The 16,459-nt window shown below is 37.7% G+C and overlaps 1 protein-coding gene across 2 annotated transcripts in view; it reads right to left on the reverse strand.

Annotated features, from left to right (window-relative positions):
* The window catches only part of Slit2 (slit guidance ligand 2), a 338,826-nt gene that overhangs the window by 73,089 nt on the left and 249,278 nt on the right, over positions 1-16,459 (reverse strand). Inside the window, exons 13-18 of one of the 2 annotated variants that reach the window (XM_048415123.3) lie at positions 14,193-14,336; positions 13,918-14,081; positions 12,984-13,007; positions 9,484-9,634; positions 3,761-3,835; positions 2,258-2,401 (exon numbers count right to left, since the gene is read on the reverse strand). In XM_048415123.3, the coding sequence (XP_048271080.1) occupies positions 2,258-2,401; positions 3,761-3,835; positions 9,484-9,634; positions 12,984-13,007; positions 13,918-14,081; positions 14,193-14,336 (702 nt within the window). The remainder of the gene's footprint in view (positions 1-2,257; positions 2,402-3,760; positions 3,836-9,483; positions 9,635-12,983; positions 13,008-13,917; positions 14,082-14,192; positions 14,337-16,459) is intronic. The other variant, XM_048415124.3, reaches the window with a different exon arrangement.

The raw sequence follows: 16,459 nt of genomic DNA on the forward strand, positions 1-16,459 counted from the left end.
TCCAGATACCAGCCCTGAGATTCTGCTGACATCTCCCTTTGATGATGAACCATGATGTTGAAGTGTAAGAAGAAATTAGACTTTTCTTCCCTGAGTTGCGTTGGTCATTGCATTGTGTCACAACACTACAAACCCCAACTGAGACAGATGTTGAAAACGTTGTTGCTTCCAAGTTCTATGTTTGGTAATAAACCAGGAATAAGAATGCTTTCTTTCTGCTAAACTGTAGATAAGAAGAGAGATGTTGTCTTCTTATCCAGAAATCACTGAATAGTCAGAAACAAATGCACAATAGCACAGTATCCTTTGACAAGAATAATGGAGATCTGTGGTCTTAATCCTACTGGAGTTAAGAGACCCTGGGAGGAACTGAAGTAAACGCCTCTCTTGATAAAAAGTAAAAAACAAAAACAAGACAAAACCAACAAACAAACATCGCTCATGCATACGGCAAGCTTTGTCTGATGTCTCGGGATGTTTTATAACTTGCTGAAATATATACACGGATTACCAGTTAGCTGACTAGAGCAGAGGCATTAAGAGGTTTAGGGTGGAACGTAATTTCAAATGTTTAGAGCACCAAACCTCAGAGACAGTGTGGAAGAACAGATAGATAGAACCAGACACATCTACTCTAGTAGCTGTTTGACTCTTGGCTGCTCCATTCTCCCTGGCACAACTGTATGGAGACTTCTTGCAGGTGCTTTATTCACAGGTTACAGCATAACCAGCAGGAGCCCATCAGTGGAAATAAGACGGAGAGAGCTGATTTCAGAGATCTCCCAGGCCGTGTCCTTTGACTGTATCTCGTAGAATCAAATGCTTGACATGTTGTTAGGGTAATACTGTTGACTGAACTGTGACTCCCCTAATTCCTACCTTAAAGCTTTTATCACCAATGGGACTGCTTTTAGAGAAGGTCTTCCCAGTTTTATAAGCCTATACATAAAAAGAAGACACGGCGGAGATCTCACCCATCTCCCTCACTCTCCCTTTCTCTGCCTGAGGATGCAGACGAAGGTCATGTGTGTTTATGGCAAGAAACTGGCCAAGAAGGAAGCCTGGGCCAACAGAGGGTTGAAACACAAATTCACCTCCATAGTGAATGTCTATGTCCAGAAGCATATAAAGTATGTGTGGAGTATTCCCACTGTGGCAGCATAGATGGGCTAAAATGGGTGATGTTCTAATCTATACCCCCTACATTCTCCGTAGTACTGGTGTGTGAAAGAAGGATAACATTAACAATACATGAGCACTCAACTTCTGTGTAAGAAGGGAGGTATTGCCATTTGTTTAGTAATCTGAAATAGCCTAAGGAAGTGCAGATGCAGGCCTGATGGTGCATTTTCTTGGCTATCCTTTAACACACTCTCAGTATATGTTTCACAAACACACTTAGCAACTGTTTGCATACCATTTTAGATTGATTCAAAACTGGTCCCTGAGAGAGGTCTGTGGTTGACATGCTGGTCATGCTGGATTATTGGATTCCAGGATAGCTGTTCAAAGTTACAGTATGTATCTATTCCCATGTGCAGGGGATACACACACACACACACACACACACACACACACACACACACACACACTATACCTAAATTTGGGGCTATATTAACACATCCCCCTGACTAGAGGAAAACACCCTTTCCCCTCCTCCTGTCTTAAGGAACAGGGACCTCCTACTTTCCCATCATACATGGATTTCAGGGTCAGGTGAGATGCCGTCGCTGGAGCTTATGTTTACTCTACTGCCAAAGGCTGCTTCTTGGTTGCAAAGAGATTCTTTTATGTGCTCTGACAATGGCTGTAGAATTTGGTTTTGCTCTCTTCTGATTTATGAGTTACTACTTTTGGCAAACACTATTTGCAAAGACGCCCCGAAATAATTCAATAAGACAAACTGTTGCATTTACTGTTTGATCTAAGTCTCATCTTCTCTACATAAACAAATTTTGTTAGACATAAAGAATTTATTCCTTCCAAACTCCCTATCATTCACCAAGTGGACAAAACCCTTAGCATGTTTTCTTAGCAATAGAGAATGAAAGATTTATCACAACCATTGCCTCTTTTCTACTGATGCATTACAGGGACAGATAAATGTATCCTCTGGGTGAACACAGTTCTTCTGTTTAGATGTTGTGTCTGAAAGTCTGAGTCACTGGGCTAGGAGGAAAGTAGATCTCACCTGCCTCCGCAGACGATAATGAGCAACGAAGTCTAAGCCAGTTTAATGTGAATCAGAAATACTTACAGTGTTTTGAGGCTTTCCAATCCCTTGAACATCTTATGCTGAACATTTTCCAAACGGTTACTGGTGAGAAGAATTTCATTCACACCAGATGCTCCTTCAAATGCTCCCTCCTCGATATCGGTGATCTTATTGTTGCTAAAGTTGCTAGATAAACAGTGTAAGACAAGGATTAAAATGCCTGCTCACTAACACAAGATGCTCCCCCCCCCAAAAAAATATATCTGGTCATTTTCAATCTACTGAATAAACATCCAAGTCTTCCAGTTTGTAAGACTTTTCACTGCAAGAGTTATAGAAGCGTGTCGGTGTTTCTCTAATCCATGAAGCCAGAAAAAGAGTAACACTAAGAGAGAATAACCATTAAAGCAAAATAAAGCCTAATTTTACTCAAAATGAACTGCGATGATTCCCAGAAGTCTAAAATTATTAAAGCCAATTATTTGGTTATGTAAAGATCTTATGTGGCCCAGTAGGCTGGCCTTACTGGCCACCAGGTTCCAGGAACCCAATTGTTACTATCTCTCCAGCACTGGGATAATAGGCCACTATATTTGGATTTCCTTACCTGAGGATCAAAGCCATCTCTTTGTGTTTATACGACCAACACTTTACCAATGGAGAAATCCTGTTACTTTGTTTTGGGATTTTCTATGCTTATAAAGCACTGCTCAGGAAAGACCTGTAACACTGAACCTCTTATTGCTAAAAAGACAGTAGGGTTAGTGGCGTGAAGGAAAATCATTAAGAAATCAGAAGACGTTCTCAAGGGAGCCTAACATAGAGAAGGACATCGGCATAGGTTTGGTCCTCTTTGCTCCAAACAGTGTCAGTGACTGGGGAGCTCTTTCTGTGAGACTGAGGGTGGTAAGTGGTGTGGGATGATGCATCTGCTTCCTCCTCATGCATTCCTGGGTCCTTGCACACTGGACACTTGTCTGACTTCTCCCTTTACTCAAGGGCATGGGACAGTGATGGAATGTTGATGAAAATGCTGAGCTTAAGAATTCACACTGAAATATGAGCTGTGGCCATGAAGTAACACAGATGAGCAGTCTGGCCAGTTTACTAATCATTAATTTTGACTATCTCATAATGAAAGCTTAATGAAGCAAAAGTCAAACAGTTGCCGTGGATGTGCTGAAAGAGAACCGGCACCACGGTTTGGAGAACACTAAAGGCAGTTACAAAACATCGCTGAATCCATCTTAATGCGCTTAGATTGCTGGATTCCTGCTGCGGATGCATTATAGACCAACTGTCTGCTCTAGAGGAAGTTGCTAAGGGTTGGCTTAGCATCATGTGAACACATGGGAAAGTGCCTTTTAAACAGTACCCTAAGTTCATGCCCTGTGCAGTCGTCACATGGAAATTTCCCTGGACTTCTCTTTTTTAAAAAATACATTTTCCTGTTTCAAAAGACACTTGGATAAAATGGGAAGAGATGTAAAATTTACAAGAGAAACACACTGCAGACAGTCTATAAATAGCTAACAAATGACTTACATTTTACGTAACTGAGGAAGTTTCTTAAATATCCCTGTAGCTTCTAACACTGTAAATTCGTTATTATTGAGCCGCCTGGGGAAAGAACCAAAAAGAAGATAAAGGCTTTCTCATTGGTAAAAAGGGTTTAGCTTGTATCTGTCACATTAAGTTATTACATCTTTTAATGATAGCTTTGAAATACAGCACAGATAGAACTGGGAATTTATAAAATTTAGTTATGCTTCTATCATTTCATCAAAAATTTCAAAAACAAAAAATTGTTAAATATTAAACAAGTCAAAGAATAATCCTAACCAGCTCATATGCAGGAATCTCCATACCAAAGTCTCTAGGCCTTGTTTCTTCACAAGTACTTGCTTCCTAGCCTAATCATTCATAGATCAATTAATACACAATTCAGATACTATAAAATACCTAAAGTATAGCATTTCAGTGTATTTGTAATATTGCAAGCCAGGTTAAAGGATTCATGCATGTAGTCTCAGTACTCAGGAGGCAAAGATGGAGGACCAGAGCAAGTCCAAGGCCAGTGTAGTCAACCTGGTGAACCCCATCTCCAGGCAGTCAGGGAGTCAACTCCATCTCAAACAAAAACATAAACAACTGTCTCAAATAAAAACAAACAAAACCCAGCACAACAGTCTTTACTAGTTCCGTATACCTTTCATTATCCAAAAAGCACTCCAAAATCAATACCTTTCATTGGCAATTCACTCTTATTATGACACAGCCATCTTTCTATTACCATCCCTTGTTTGTGCCACACAAACCATGTTTTCTTATTCTGGACATTTCATTTAATTGGAATCTCACAGATTATACCTTTTGCTTCATCTTGTAGGATGTTCTGCAGATTTTGTTCTATTTCCTATTAGATAATTCCATCTGGGCATGTGTATCGACTTACTGGTAGCTAAATAAGTGTAGGTGCCCATAGGGGCCAGAAGATGGAACTGAACCCCTGAAGCTGTGTTGCAGGTGATTGTGAGCCAGCTGTCACGCATGATGGAACTTGACCTTGAGTCTTGTAGGAGCCACATGCTTTGTTCTCTTAAAAAGCCGAACCACCTCTCTGGCCTCTTTAGGATGTTTAATTTTGATTTATGTTATGGTATTTTTGGTATTTTATTGCTTTTCATAACTGAGTAACAAAATGGGCACCCCACATTCATTCAGTCATTAATCAGTTGGCGGACACTTCTTCAACTTTGTATTTTGTCTACTATGAAAATGCTATGCTGAACATGGTATGCTGGTTTTTGTGAGGGCGTACCTTTTAAATTATTTTACTATATATACAAAGAAGTAGCTTTTGTTGGATCCTATGGTAGACCAATGCATGCTACATTGAAGAACAAACTGTTTTTCCATGTCTATACTATTTTACACTTAAAATCCCAATGTATATTTTTCTTCCCTATATCATTGTCTTTCCCCCTCCCCCTCCAGATTTTTTATGTGAGGGCAGTAAGAAATTTCTCCCATAGGCTCACATGTTTGAACACTTGGTCTCAAGTTGATGGTGCAATTTGAGGAAGTCCAGTCATGCTGGGGGAAGTTTATCACTGGGGGCAGATTTTAAGTGTCTGTAGCCTCACCTCACCTTCTGTGTGTCTACGATACGTGTCCTATCAAGCACGTTCCTGCTTCTGTTACCTGGTGCTGTTATTTCTGCTTCGTGATGAGCTCTCATTCAAGAAAGCTAAATAAAAATACTCCCTTCTAAAGACTGCTTTTGGTCACGGCATTTATATGTTGTGCAAGCGATGTACACAGAAATATAAAACTTGAACAAGAGAGGAAAACAACACGGCATCAGAAAAGTAACTCATATAGAAATTTGTATTGAGAATTTGGGTTGTTGCTATGAAGAACACGGCAGTGTAAATGTTCTGAAGATAATTTGGAAGAATTTGGACCTCTGGATTAGCTCTTAAGTCTAGAGAGGGAGGGAGAGGTGGAGAGGGGGAGGGAAAAGGGAGGTGGGGAGGAGGTGGAAATTTTTAATAAATAAATGAATTAATTAAATTAAAAAGAAAAAAAGGAAAAAAAGAAAAGTAGTTGACTGTTACAGGCAGAACTTAAGCAACCATTCTATAAGAATATGGAAGCATGCAATCCTGGGAGTAATGCAGAAATTTTAGATTCATCCTTAGCAAAAATGGAAACAAAAACTTCATCTCCATCAGTTACAGTCCAAAGGTCATTTGTATGATATTTTGGAATTTGTATGACATTTGGCTTCATTCTGTACATGTCCTAAGAACGTACTTAAGACTAAATTAAAAAGTAATGAATTAATTTCTTTGATAGCATGATTTCAAGACAGCCTAACCATCTCTAGAATGCCTAGTACTGATTACTTTTACGCATATCTATCATCATAAAGAGCCAAGTGGCGCACAAAGAAATCTGAGACTTGAGGCATGGAGTGAAAAACAGCACAAGAAATCTTCCACTTGTCCCCAAAGTACAGGCTGCAAAGGAAGCTGTAATCATTAAGGAGCTTAATGGCCTCTTCCTCTCCACTGGGTCAGAGAGTCCTTCTCAGGGGAAGACCACGCTCAGCTTTAATATGCAAAGTGGAAGAGCTTAAGGAATTCCTTGCTCTTAGAAAGCAACAACACATAAAAGCAGCTAATACCAAGGACAAAAACGTCTATGCAAAGCTGTCATCTAAATTTGGCATTATCATCAACATGGTAGCAGTTTTGAAGACACAGATGATATAAGATTGAGGGACATGTGAGATCTTCCTGTATGGATACAAAGTAGTAATGAATTGTGGCAATCAGGACAGAGGTGGAGTCCCTGTCCAGAAGCCCTGAGCAGACACTGAATAAAGCCTATGTTGTCCTGAAGATTTCCAGTGTTGCAGACACCAGAATCATGAGACATTTGCCAAGGAGAGCTGCACACAGGAAGTGGAACCAGCCCCAGAGGGAAATGTATAACATAGGGAGTAAATCTGCAAGGAGGAAGCCATCCAAATCCTTAGAAATGGAAGCCTCAGATTCTAGATGTGGAACTTCAGGCTTTGATGTTTGCCGTGTTGGCTTATAGTCTTGCTTTGGTCCAATATTTACTCAGTATACCCCATTCCTCCTTTTTGAGTTGCAGAATATATAATATGTGCCATGGTAGGTGGGATGCATTTTTTTAAGGTTTACTGGGAACAACTATTACTTTCAGTCTCAAAACGGACATTATACTTTTGAACAGTGTTGAGACTGTTAAAGATCAGGGGTACTTTTGATGTTGGATGATGTGTATTTTGAATCATGAGATGGCAGTGAGCCTATGCAGATCAGGATGAGTAATTTGACTCATTGAAAGAAAAATAATTTCTAGAGTTTCATTCACATATTTAGAACATTTGGTCCCCAGTTGATAGAACTGCCTGGGAAGGCTATAGAATTTTTAGGAGTCATCTCTAAAGGAAGTATGTCATGAGCTTTAAGAGTATAAAACCTTACACTTTTTCTTCAATCTTTACTTCTATTTGTTTATTAAATGTGTTCAGACAGCTCCATTCCTTTCTTGCTGCTGTGGGTTCTTCTGAAACAGTAAACTCTTTATTCTAAAAGTTGCTATTTTTAATGCTATTTTATCACAGCAGTGGTGTAGGAGTTCCTTCTGGATTTGTGTTGCTTTCATTGGTTATTAAAGAAGCTGTCTTGACCTAGTTGATAGGGCAGAACTTAGATAGGCAGGGAGATAGAACTGAATTCTGGGAGGAAGAAGGCAGTGTGGCAGATGCCATGATTTTCCTGCCCAAGAAGGACATTGGTTAGACTCATGCTTGTAAGCCACAGTCAAGTGGTGATACACATTAATAGAAATGGGTTAAATCAAGATGTGAGAGTTAGCCAATAAGAGGCTAGAGATAATAGGCCTGGCAGTAATTTAAATAATACAATTTCTGTGTGGTTATTTCAGGGGTTAAACTAGCTGGGTGGCGGGATGCGACCCGTTTCTCCTACAATACAGCAGCAAAAAAAAAAATAGTTTTGCATTTTAAAATTTATTTATTTTTTTAAATATGGATGCTCTATTGTCATGGTCACCTGTATGGCAGAAAAGGGCATCAGATCCCATTACAGATGCCTGTGAGCCACATGTGGTTCCTGGGAACTTAACTCAGGATCTCTGGAAGAGTAGCCTGTGCTGTTACCCACTTAACCATCTCACTAGCCCCAGTTTTGCATTTTATAATGACCTTTATTTCATATGGTTATTGGTCAATCATATATCTTCATTGAAAAAATGTTTACATGGATAACTTGACCATTTGATAGGCAACAAAGGCTTTATATTGTTGATTTTGAAATATTTTTAATATATTCTGGATATAAATTCACTGTGAGTATATGACTAGTAAAAATTCTGAATCTAAATCCTTTATTAGGTGCATGTTTTGCCAACATTTTTCTCTTAAATATTTATTTTATGTGCATTATTTGAAAAGTTATTAAACTTTTAAAACAATTTTTTCTGAGTCTTACCTTACAAACTAGATTGTAATAGAATTATAGATTAGAGAATAACTTATTTAATTCATTATCATGCTTAACATATTATCATTTGCATGCAATATTACGAGAAATAAATAGAAGTCTACACATAGCCACACAAAATGATAATTCCTGAATCTTGCTACATGTTCTCTGACATTCTTAAAATTGTTGAGCTAGTAACTATACCATGAAATAGTGGGGGTTAAAAAAAATCACCAGAACCACAAAGAAATTAGATTGTGTCAACCATTTGAAAGACATTGTTTCTAATTATTCAAATTGATTTAAATTCATTAAGTAACAGGCATGCGTATGGATGCAGTGTGGCCGAAATGATAACATACAGTCCTAGCAATCAAGGGGCGGCAATCTAGTTGCAGACAGAAGGCTTATGCATACACACAGACAAGCAACTTTGAAAATCAATAAATGACAAATACCAGATGGTGCCATAAATAAACAGAGCTAAGATGTTCAGAAAGCAGATTTCCCTATTGTCTTCATGGGTCTTGGAAAACTTACATTGTGCAGCTTCCTTTTATAACCAGGAAAGATGAGTTACACATGGGCAGAGATTCTATAATTAATTCCAAAATTACACTTTTTCATACCCTGGATCCTTTGCTAAATTTGTCAATATAAATTTGATCATGTCTGAGATTTTAGCTTTCCCTGATCTGTTAGTCACTGTTTATAAACAAATAAACAACTATTACTTGCCCTTCAGCTGGCAATCCCTGAGTCTTTTCACCTGTGCTTGAGAAGTCGTCAAACAGGAAGAAAGGACTTCTTGACAGATTTGGTGAGTCCCAAATTATTTTGTTTGGTTCGTTGAAGAAATAATTTTCTTACTAATTTATGAAACATTTATAACTGTTTTGCCATAATCATCATCCAATGATAATTAGATATTCCTGTTATCATTAACGTTAGTAAATAATGACTGAATTTTGAGCGAATGTTTTGATTTGATTGATTTGTTTGTTTGATTTGATTGTTCAGTTGTAACTCTGAAAATGAACTAAGGTAGTTTTGAACATAATCTTGAACAAAGAAGAGGATCTCTCAATGGAACGTGTATTAATTAAGTGAACTCAATTACTGAGAATTAAAATGCCATGACAAAAATTCCAATGTTCTCACATAGTGTCACTCTGTCCCTTGCTCCCTCCCAGCCAGGATGTTGTAGTCAGGAGAACTTACAGCTCTGCTGTGTACTGGGGAATATGGTCTGGGATTTTGTTGAGTTTTTGATTGGAGCAATCTACTGTGGTCCCCTCACAGCGACACTTTTCAGGACAAGCCAAGTCTGCAAAGCAGTCTCCACTTAATTTTGATCGATAATCTTCTGTGCCTATTGAGGATTCAAGCCAAAGATAAAATTCTGAGTTGAATGTTAGAATAGTCATTAATATATACAGGGAGAAAAGAAGGAGGGTAACTATAGATTATGCAGCAGGGAGACAACTTAGGGAACTTTGGTCAATGGATGTCAGGAGAGGATTAAAAGAAAGGCTTGGAGTTTTCTGGAAAAAAAGAGTGACCAGATTCACATGACAGGAAAACATTAATAAAGTTGAGCTTTCACAGCTGTACGTTCTGCTGATCCAGTTCGGAGCCATGCTAGTCTGATTCACAGCTAATCACACAATGGCTATGAATTGTTAACCGAGTTCATTTTTTTTTCTGAGTCAAAAATTGAAAACATATCTAGTAATAAGCATCCGCCTGTATGTTACTGTAAAGTAGGGCTTTTAAGGAAAATCGGTATACTTAGGTTTTAAGTTTTTCCATGGACTTTTATTATTCTCTCCCTCTCACATAATCTTCAAAAACACCCCCAAAGCCCTCTTTTTGCTTTTTGTTTTGTTTTCATTTTGACTCTATAAAAAAGCCACGTAAGTCCTGCCTTGAGCCTCAGCAGCTTGCCATGCTGTAGAAAGCTGCGTGACGTTCCATGGTGCTTGACGGAACCATGTTTTACTCATACCTCGCAACCACATGGTTAGATCAAGCACAACAGAAAATCTCGCTCCATTATCACTACACCAACCACTAGGCCAGAGGGAAGACCGAGAGGAAAGACGAAGGGAGGAGGAAAGCTACGGACGATCTGGAAGCATCATACTGTTAACATGACATGCATTCTTCCCGTAGAATCAGAGAGAGACCATGACTACCGAAGGGTGCCTGGAAACACAAAGAAGGGGCTATATGGAAAGGTGCCTCCCGAGTTCCTCAGAACTGCAGAGTGGAAACCACAGCTTTTGGGAAGAACATCCAGGAAGAAGTTGAAGGTAAGCTACAGGGACAACAGAGAAGCTCAAGAGATTTGTGGTTTCTTCACGGAAAATAGGCGCAAAACATCAAGACTAGAAGAAGGTACATCGGGGATTGAAAAGCGGGTGTGTTACATTTCAAATTGGACGCGTTTACTTACAAGCCAAATGGTGAATTCCTGCAAAAGAAAAGATCACCAAGGAGGAAAGAAAGACAGAATCATCCCAGTTAAGGTTAATAGACACATATATACCAAACTATGTTCTCTTCCTTGTTTCTATGCAACTTCAGACATGGGATTGCATTGTGTGATGTGTTTGTCATGCTTTGCAAAATTGATAGCACTTTTGAAGTATAACCGCTTACAGAAAATGCAATGACATAAAAGATGTACAGTAAAAATTAAATGTTTGTGGGTTCCCTTAATGGTTGAACTGTCTGTGAGACAGAATTGTTTTTATTGTTTTAGCATCAGAATGTCTATGAATGCACCTATAAAATGAATGAAAAGCCAGTGATGGAAAGAAGGGCTATAGATAGAGTATATACATTAAAAGTTAGGCGGTAGGTCGCATGCTTCTAAATGACCTCCAAGCTTTAAAGTTTATCACTCGATTGGAACATAATCAGAATTCCAACAAAATGTTGAAATACCAAATATAACAACATTTAGGTGTCACATTCCATTACAACAATAAGTGCCCTCCTATTTGTTGAAGAATCTGTTGTTTTATTTTTTTCTGTCTTTGGAGACCAAGCCATTAGAAAGCTAAAAGAATTCTGTTAAAAGTATCAATACAAGGTTCACTGAGTGCATTTCAAAAATATATAGTCAATGCAATGGCAATCAACAATGCTTACTTAAAAAACATTTATTAGATAGATACAAATCTTAATTAGTATTCGAGGTGGAAAAAAGAGCAAAATCAGGACCAGGTAGTCTATGTGCCACGACGTCCACATGTAATTTTAAAATGCAAACTCAGTTATCAAAGCATGAGAATCAAGATATGATCTTTGATATAGAAGTTATTTCCTAAAAAATATCTGGGCTCTTATTTTCTATTTATTTCTTATTTTCTTCTAGCAGAAGCAGAAAACATAACTTTCACAATGTGATTTTTTTTATTGCATCGAGTTGTACTGGTACTTTTGTGTTCAAATTCTTAAGAAACTGAATTAAATGATTTGGATAATTATTAGATGAATTGCCATAATATTGGGATTCAAATCATATTGGTGTGCTATCCTATGCACAGTCTGGTTTTCAAAGTATTCCTTTTTCCAGTTGAATCTCGACTGTCTGGTGACTTTGCACTTAGTTGGCTAAAAATAACAAAATTTATACACTGATGATGAAGACCAATCAATTGCTGTTTTCAGCACATTTTTGGTTATACATACAAGATACAATATGTAGAGTATTAATTGAACATTGAAATTCAAATTAAGCAATTTACTTAAATCTAGTAAATATATACAATTAATTAAATGCTAAGAGTAAGGAATAAATACATCCTCAACATCAATCAGTACTTTGTAAATATTTTACTATACAGTGTTTTAAAGCAAACAAGTCAAGATGAATTTATACACTTGGCAGGCAAGAATAAAGTAAGTAAGGGACACATTTTAAAGAGCTAGCTCTAGACTCATCAGTTTGGAGGTGTTTGTTGGCAGCAAAGGGATGAAACATTGCAATTGAATCTGTAGAAACATGTTCTCCTTCTGCTTAGATTATTCAAGGCATTTAGTTCCCATTAGCTGCTAATGACTTCAAGATGGATGTGAATATCCCCTTTTGTAGAGTAATAATCTGACTCCAGACAGGCAAGAACGTATAATTACAAGTAAATTAATAATAAAAAACAAGTGCAGCTAGATCAGCACGGAACAGCTGTTTTATATTTAAAAAACAAATGTAAGCAAAAAGTATTCTTTTCAAATCAAGAAGCTTTTAAAAAGTGACTTTTTTTGTCGAAAATGCAATTCTGCATGTTTATACCTGATTTTATATAGAACTAGCTCTTTGACAATAGAGAAGCTGCTGTCTTTAAAACTAGCCTAGTAAGCTACATTTTAAAAACAGGCTGAAAGATTAAATATTCAATGGAGGGGGGAACATGATTTAAGTAGTAAGCCATAGGTTCAAATACTTTGGCTAATGTGAGAAACTGCAGATCATGTGCAAAGGAGTAAGGGAAAGGAGAGAAAGTGGGTTTTTATTTCAATAGAGTTTCAACATCAGAAGCTGCATGCAGAGGTAGGTCTTTCAGGATACAGCGACAAGTGATCTAAGCGTAAGTCAATCTATCTATGGAGTGTTCACTGTGCTCCCAAAAGCATGCACATTAATGTTTAGAAGCTATATAAGTCGAGGACAGGGTGTCTGCAGTTAGTCCTACCACCGAGCAAAAACCTACCTGGAATGAAATACTGTTCTTTAGCTAAATAAAAAAAAGAGAGAGAGAGAAAAAAATAGAAGATGTACCTGAATGTCAGCAAGCAGAGATATGAGTTATATTAGATTAAGAATGGGCTAAAGTTATCACAGATAACTAAGTGACAAAGTGTATTCCCAGAACTAAAACAATACACAGTGAGTGACAAACTTACAAAGAAGGACAATCACAAATCTAGTTTTCATATTAGATGTTTAACATGAGTTAACCACACAGTGGGAAATGTGCCCAGAAGAGTTAGGTAGCACACTCCTCAGATGAAAGCAAAGGTTTCCTAGCACCAGAAAACATATAACACTAGACCACCATGAACAATGGAGTAAGCTTCCCAGTTAATGGTTACACAAGGGTTTTTGTTGGGTAAATGCAGTTTTTCCCACATGTGAAAAGATAGTCTCAAAAAAAAAAAAATGTGGCTTCACAGTGTATCATAGAAAGAAATGAGGCATCAGGAGACTCCTACCCTCTACTTCTGAGTTTGAAAAAAAAACAAACAAACATGTAATCACGTCTTATTTTGCTCTGTGAATAAATGAGAGAATGTCTGACTATTTGATGCTGATCAGTGGAGACCAGTACAACAAACAGAAGAAGTAACACTGCTTTTTTTAAAAACTGTATTTTAAGTTATCTGAAAGGTCCTGGTTACATCCAAACCCTAAGACATACGATGAGGGATCCAGACATTTTTTTCATTTGATTGATAATCATTTTCCTGGCTATATTATTTGGGTTGCATCAATATTTCTCCTGATTTCCCCCTCCCCAGACAGAAGAAAAAAAAAAAGGAGATTGCACAATGCTTGCTAATCAAGCGAAGGCAGCTGCTGTTGCTAATTCTCAAGTAACCACAGCCTTCGGTCCTAAAGAAATGTCTCACGAAGTGAGAAATTACCTGAACAACGAAACTTCTTGCTTTTGATCTGTCCAATTCTTTTGTTAGCCAGGCGGCGGGGGCTGGTGCAACGGGCACCGCTGGTCTCAATTGGGTTGGTGTGGAGATAATCCGCTAGCCACTTGAGATGGCAGTCACAAATGAAAGGGTTCTGGGCCAAATGCCTTTCAGAAACACAGCAGAAGAGTTTTACACATGACTTGCGTATGACTTGGCTCTCACATTCACAGTGAAAGTAATCATCATTATACTTGGTTCAAATTGAGCATACATACATAGTTTGGATGGCTCTGAGAGCTGAGAAGGTGCCCTTGGCAAGAGTCTGAAGTTTGTTGTCATATAACGAGAGAAGGTTCAAGTTGTGCAGGTCCTGAAAAGCATCTACCCGAAGGCAGTTTATCTTGTTGGCATTCAATAATCTGTTTGATCAAACAGTCATAAAATTAAAGTGCAGCATCTCATTAATTCACCTGTAATATAGCCCTTCTGGAGGAAACCCAATTAAGAGAAAGACATTTAATGTTAATATTAATGTTGTAAATTTAATAATAATGTAGGCACTATGAATGGGAGGTTAGGGGTTTACATTAAAAAATGAGAGTCAAATGGTAAAATGAACTGAAATCAAATGGTTCTCATAAATGCATTCAGTAAAAATGATCAGAAGATTACAAAGGATTACCTAGAAGTAAAGCCATAGACATAAGTAGAAGAGGCTTGTCTTCTCTTATCAAGATCAAATGAAAAACAATTTAAAACATTATTATTGTCTCCAGCCACTTGGGAGAAGTTCAGGCTCCTTCTAAAACAGCAACCACAGTGGTCCTTTATGACATACCTACTCAGACCATGCAGCACCTATGGTCTGAGTAAGACTCTAGACAGAGAACAGCCTTAAAAATTAATATAAAAATGGTCTATAGCTCACTCTTGGGACTCCACAGCTTTACTCAGTCCCCTGCCCTTTCCCCTGCGGCTACTCCAGTTGATACCTTGTTTTTTTCCATTAAGATCAGATTTTTTTGTCCTCTATGCAGAAATTTCTCCCAGATCTGTGGCTTGCTAGTCACATTGCTTTTCTGGATTCTTCAAGACATAAATGTGTTACTCTTCAACCCTAACTAATTCATATATTTTTTAGGTTTCTGTCGCTTTCCAAACCCTAGTTCTTTCAGTTGGCTATATTTGGTCTATTTTTCTATTTTCGATATATATATATATATACATATATATATCGTTATCATATATGTATCATATATACATATATATATATCACATATTAATATATATAATGCATAAAAGTAATGTCTTTTGTAGCTATTGATGCTACCAATGACTGTCATCTGTACCCAGGATGTCATGGGTATTTTTCTATTTTGTTCCCTCATATTTCACACACCCCTAGTACATACTACATGCTCCAATATATCTGCTGTGACATGACGACATAATATTGCTCTTAGATCAAAGGTTGCACTGCCACATTCAAAGCTGTAGTTGCAGTATAAACACCCACCTAACACAATAACCTACAATCTCACTCTTCCCCTAGGTTACATCAATAAACTGTGAAGGATGCTTTAGAGATCATACACTGGCAGGCATCACTCATGTAGGATAAATACGATGATTATATGTGACCGTGTCTTACCACTGGTGCCATGCATGCTTTCCAGAATACAATTGCTACCTAAGCATGGGTTGTTCTCTCCATGACTCTTCCTAAGCACAGTAGGTAGGTAATGCAACACGGTCTCATTACCTGTTTCTAGTTGAGTGCCACATTCCTCCGAATACAGCTCAGCCATTTCTGCAGTACTTGTTCAATGTTCTCTGTCTCTACCTTTTTATTTTATTTAGAGCCTTAAAACACTTAATAGCTCAAAATTGCCTGCTATGTGGTTTGGGTAATTCTCATTATGTAACATAATGAGTATGTTTTCTCATTAGACAATGGTAAACTGTTTACAACTAACAAAGATTTAGATTTTGCTTTTTGCATTCTTTATAAATATCTGAGGCTGTATTTGTCTCCTGATAATCTTGTTTTCTGTACTTTGTGTTCTCCCATCAGGAGCTGAAGTTTTAAGTTTCTCTATGGTGCATCTAAAACTTATTTAAAGTCCTGGACTTTTTTTTTAATTTCTGTTTGGTGAGTTCAAGGTCTACCTACCATTCCATTCTTGGCAGTAAGTAATACAAGCAATGCTGGAAATGTTCCTTCATTCATATGCTGACTGAATAAAGAAGTTTGACAACAAATATTTAAGATGAGGAAACAGAGGTAGTTCTGAAGAAGCTAAAAGAAGTTGTTTTGTGAGAGGTTGGTGCTTATTTTAAAACAGTATGATGTTAAGAACAAAGAACTTCATAGAAAAGAATGTGGGAAGCACACTTGAACGCATTGGTACAGGAGACCACTTCCTAAATATAACCCCAGAAGCATAGACACTGAGAGAAACAATTAATAAATGAGACCCCTTGAAACTGAAAAGCTTCTTTAAAGTAAGGGACATGGTCAACAAGACAAAACGGCAGCCTA

Source organism: Myodes glareolus, chromosome 8 (assembly GCF_982192425.1).
Source record: "Myodes glareolus chromosome 8, mMyoGla1.1, whole genome shotgun sequence".
Lineage (NCBI taxonomy): Eukaryota > Metazoa > Chordata > Mammalia > Rodentia > Cricetidae > Myodes > Myodes glareolus.